Genomic DNA, 3,272 nt, shown 5'->3' with positions numbered 1-3,272 from the left:
CTAACAGGTAGCTCCACGTCCAAGCCATGCTCGTTTCCTGTTCCGGGAAACTCTATGCGTTCAGTCGCTAGCGTGTATGTAAGACAGCTAAAGAATTCTTTGTTGTCTTGCGCCGGTGTTCACAACGGTGACCTCGATGACAAATCCAAAAGTAACTTCATTATCCAGTCAGTCAGTCAGTTCCCTCCTATCACTTCACTACTCTACAAAGTCATGCATCGTACAGTGTACCATCCGCTCGGAACATATGCCGCTCCGATCCAGGTCATATTTCACACTCTTCAAATGTCGTTCGTGACCAACATTCGACTACCCACACTCAGGCACGGGGAGTCGAACAGAGGCTCGGCCGATAACACGCCTACGCATATACTGTACTAGTCTGAACTTGATACCATGCATTCACACAAAATCACATGCAACACCTCGAGACAGTCGAGCCGCAACGGAGGTTGTTTGGCGTGTGTATAAACTCAAGTGGAGTCAGCACATCAACGACGATAGTAATTCTAGTAAAGCATGTCGCGCGGAAATTTGAAACTCCAGCTTTGCTAATGGTAGAATTTCAATTTTACGAATCAAATTTCCACTTCATAATCGAACGAAGTAGATTTCAGGAATTTGGTCAAATTTCGAGTTTGCTAAAGGTCTCTAATATAGTTTGTTAACCCCGCTAGGATGGACGATGCAAGGGATTGCAACGAGCACTGACAGAATGGCTTTGCGTGCTTCAATATCGCGAATCCCGCGGCGCTATTCAGGTGCTGCGCCATAATGGTTATTCATCAAATTAATGATGTTTACCACAAACACTACACGAGCGAGTTTGGCCTTCCATAACCAAGTCGGTTGTATGTTCAACCAAGTGGATTCAAGTTGGCCATATCGCTTTCATTATGGCACGCGCAAGTCTGACTTACTTTGGCAAGTACGGTTCAATGAAGGCACGAGAAGCGCTGACGCGTTCGTATACACCTGGCTTGTTGAGCAGACCACAGCCATCGCCCCAGCTGGCCACCCCCAGCAAGCGCACGCCAGCGCTTACTTCGACGGTCAACGGTCCCCCCGAATCGCTATTACACGCGTCTTCTCCTTCCAGCCCTCCAGCAGCCAACATCGTGTCGGTCACTGGCTTATCGAAGGACTTGAGCGCATCCGAGGCCCTGTCGTTGCTCCAGGTCTTGAGGCTGACCTCCTTGAGCACTGGCGATTTGGGGCCATCACTAGTGACAAAGCCCCAGCCGCGTGCCCAAGTGTCCACCCCCGCCGGAACGAAATTAAACAACAGCTTCACAGGTTGGATGCTCGTGATGTTGCGGTCCAAGATTACGATGCCCACGTCAACGCTACGATTGGGGGTGTTTGATTTCCTTGATGACATTGGCCAGTACCCCGTCGTCATAACCGGTTAAATAGTGCGTGCCCACCACCACATAAGGTAGATAATTTCTCAAACAATGCGCCGCGGTCAAAACGACATTGGGGGCGATCAGACTGCCGCCGCACACGGTCTCACCATCGGACGACTTCTTGAGCCCAGCCACATAACGGTGCTTGCCGGCTTTGGCTTCCTTTCCCCCGAGGATTTCGAAACCATGGTGAGGGGTCTCATAGCCGCAAGCGACTTTGGCTGGGACAACTTGGTCTTGAGCCGAGGCAGCGACGGCCACGGTGAAAGCGAGAAGGAGTGCGAACTTCATGGTGGAAATTGGAAAATGAACGGTCTTTCATCTGTAGAGCCAAGTCAATCCAATCGTTAACGTCAGGCTGTGATTGCACTAGCACACCAAGTACCAAGGTTAACAAATGCATGGTTGGGATGCGTACAACATACATATATGTATGTTGTACTCACGCACCTCTTGTCATTTACAGTGGTCGAGAGCATGCACGACCCTTTTTGTATTTGAGGTTCTAAGAAAAAACATATGAAATTCAGTAGGCAATGGTAGTTTTCCTCCATTAATTCGGTTCTACCATTAAAATACCTTGATTCACTTTACTTTTCGAGTAATCGTCGAAAAACCTTTCAAATGTCGCATGCAAAACTCGCATAACATTATAGATTGTAATCTTGAGTTGAAACAGTTACACAATTATTTAAAATGGTCAAATCCGATACAGAACTTAATGTAAAAGAGTGCTTCATTAAAATGAAAACTGTAAGAACAAATTAATATTTTTAATAAAATGGAATGGGTAATCAGACTGTGATCGCACTACCTAGTTACTAGTAGTACCAAGGTTCAACAAATGGATGGTTGGGATGCGTACTACATACATACTGTACATGCATGCACCCACGCAGCTCATGTCCTCTTGTCATTAACAGTAACGTTATAAATATCCAACAGCGTGACCGACATTCTTGCCAGAAAACCCAGCACTTTCAAAGGACGAAGGATCCACAATATAAGGAAGGGACTGGTCTTATAACAGTAAAGTAACTCTTGCAGTACGGTGGGTTGATACTGTACCGGTACTTTGCACACATACGATCGTACTATCCCCATACGCTTGCCTCCTTCATGGTTGTTGGATACAGTCACCCAGTCGCTCCCATGACGGTTTCGCTCCCATAACGGTTTCGCTCCCACAACGGTTTTATGACTTTTCAGCCTATGGATATTTTCAGTATTTTAGTTTATTTTCCATCAACACCAATAACATGATTTTACGTCTACGAACTGGATTAATTCTCCTCGTTAAGAAACACTATTATATTAGCAATTTGGAGTAAAGGAACCCGTCCATAGAAGAGTCCCAAAAAGTGTCACGGAACCATGCCCATACGTACAATACAGACCTTTACAGTTAGCAAAATAGAAGTCCGAACCTTTCTGGTAAGCGAGAAAAAAGTGAACTGTACAGCTGTCATAGATGTTGTTTTTGCAGTACGGATTGAACGACGAATGTAAGGGCTCCGGATGACATCCGGACACGACAACCCTGTTCAGTTCCAATCCTGACCCAAGAGGACACTTGGCAATCGAAGTGTCTTGAATCACTAGCTCTACGACCTCCGTACCATTCATTGGACATGAATTGCATGACTGGCGCGCAGCCGCGCGCCAAGGAAACCAGCTCAGAGATAGCTAGTTCTCTCAGTTAACAAAATATACCTGGTACTTTGTTCTACACCCCTTCCTCTGTGCACCCCACTGTACACCTGTTAGCACTCCAGTTCGTCCATCGACCTTCCCCTCCGCCGCGCAATGTCCTCTGCCCAATTCTCCGAGACCCACCTTTCACGATCCAACACATGTGTTCCG

General features: G+C 46.7%; 1 protein-coding gene across 1 annotated transcript; it reads right to left on the bottom strand.

Moving 5' to 3' along the window:
- Positions 1–916: 916 nt before the first annotated feature.
- On the bottom strand, positions 917–1,700 carry H257_19296 (hypothetical protein; the record flags this gene model as incomplete). Its single annotated transcript, XM_009848441.1, has 2 exons — positions 917–1,346; positions 1,507–1,700. 2 exons carry the CDS (start codon positions 1,698–1,700, stop codon positions 917–919), a joined length of 624 nt encoding a protein of 207 aa, XP_009846743.1.
- Positions 1,701–3,272: the final 1,572 nt, after the last annotated feature.

This window comes from Aphanomyces astaci, assembly GCF_000520075.1.
Source record: "Aphanomyces astaci strain APO3 unplaced genomic scaffold supercont1.462, whole genome shotgun sequence".
In the NCBI taxonomy this organism is placed as follows: Eukaryota; Oomycota; class Saprolegniomycetes; order Saprolegniales; family Verrucalvaceae; genus Aphanomyces; species Aphanomyces astaci.
This window is presented reverse-complemented; position numbering and strand designations above follow the sequence as displayed.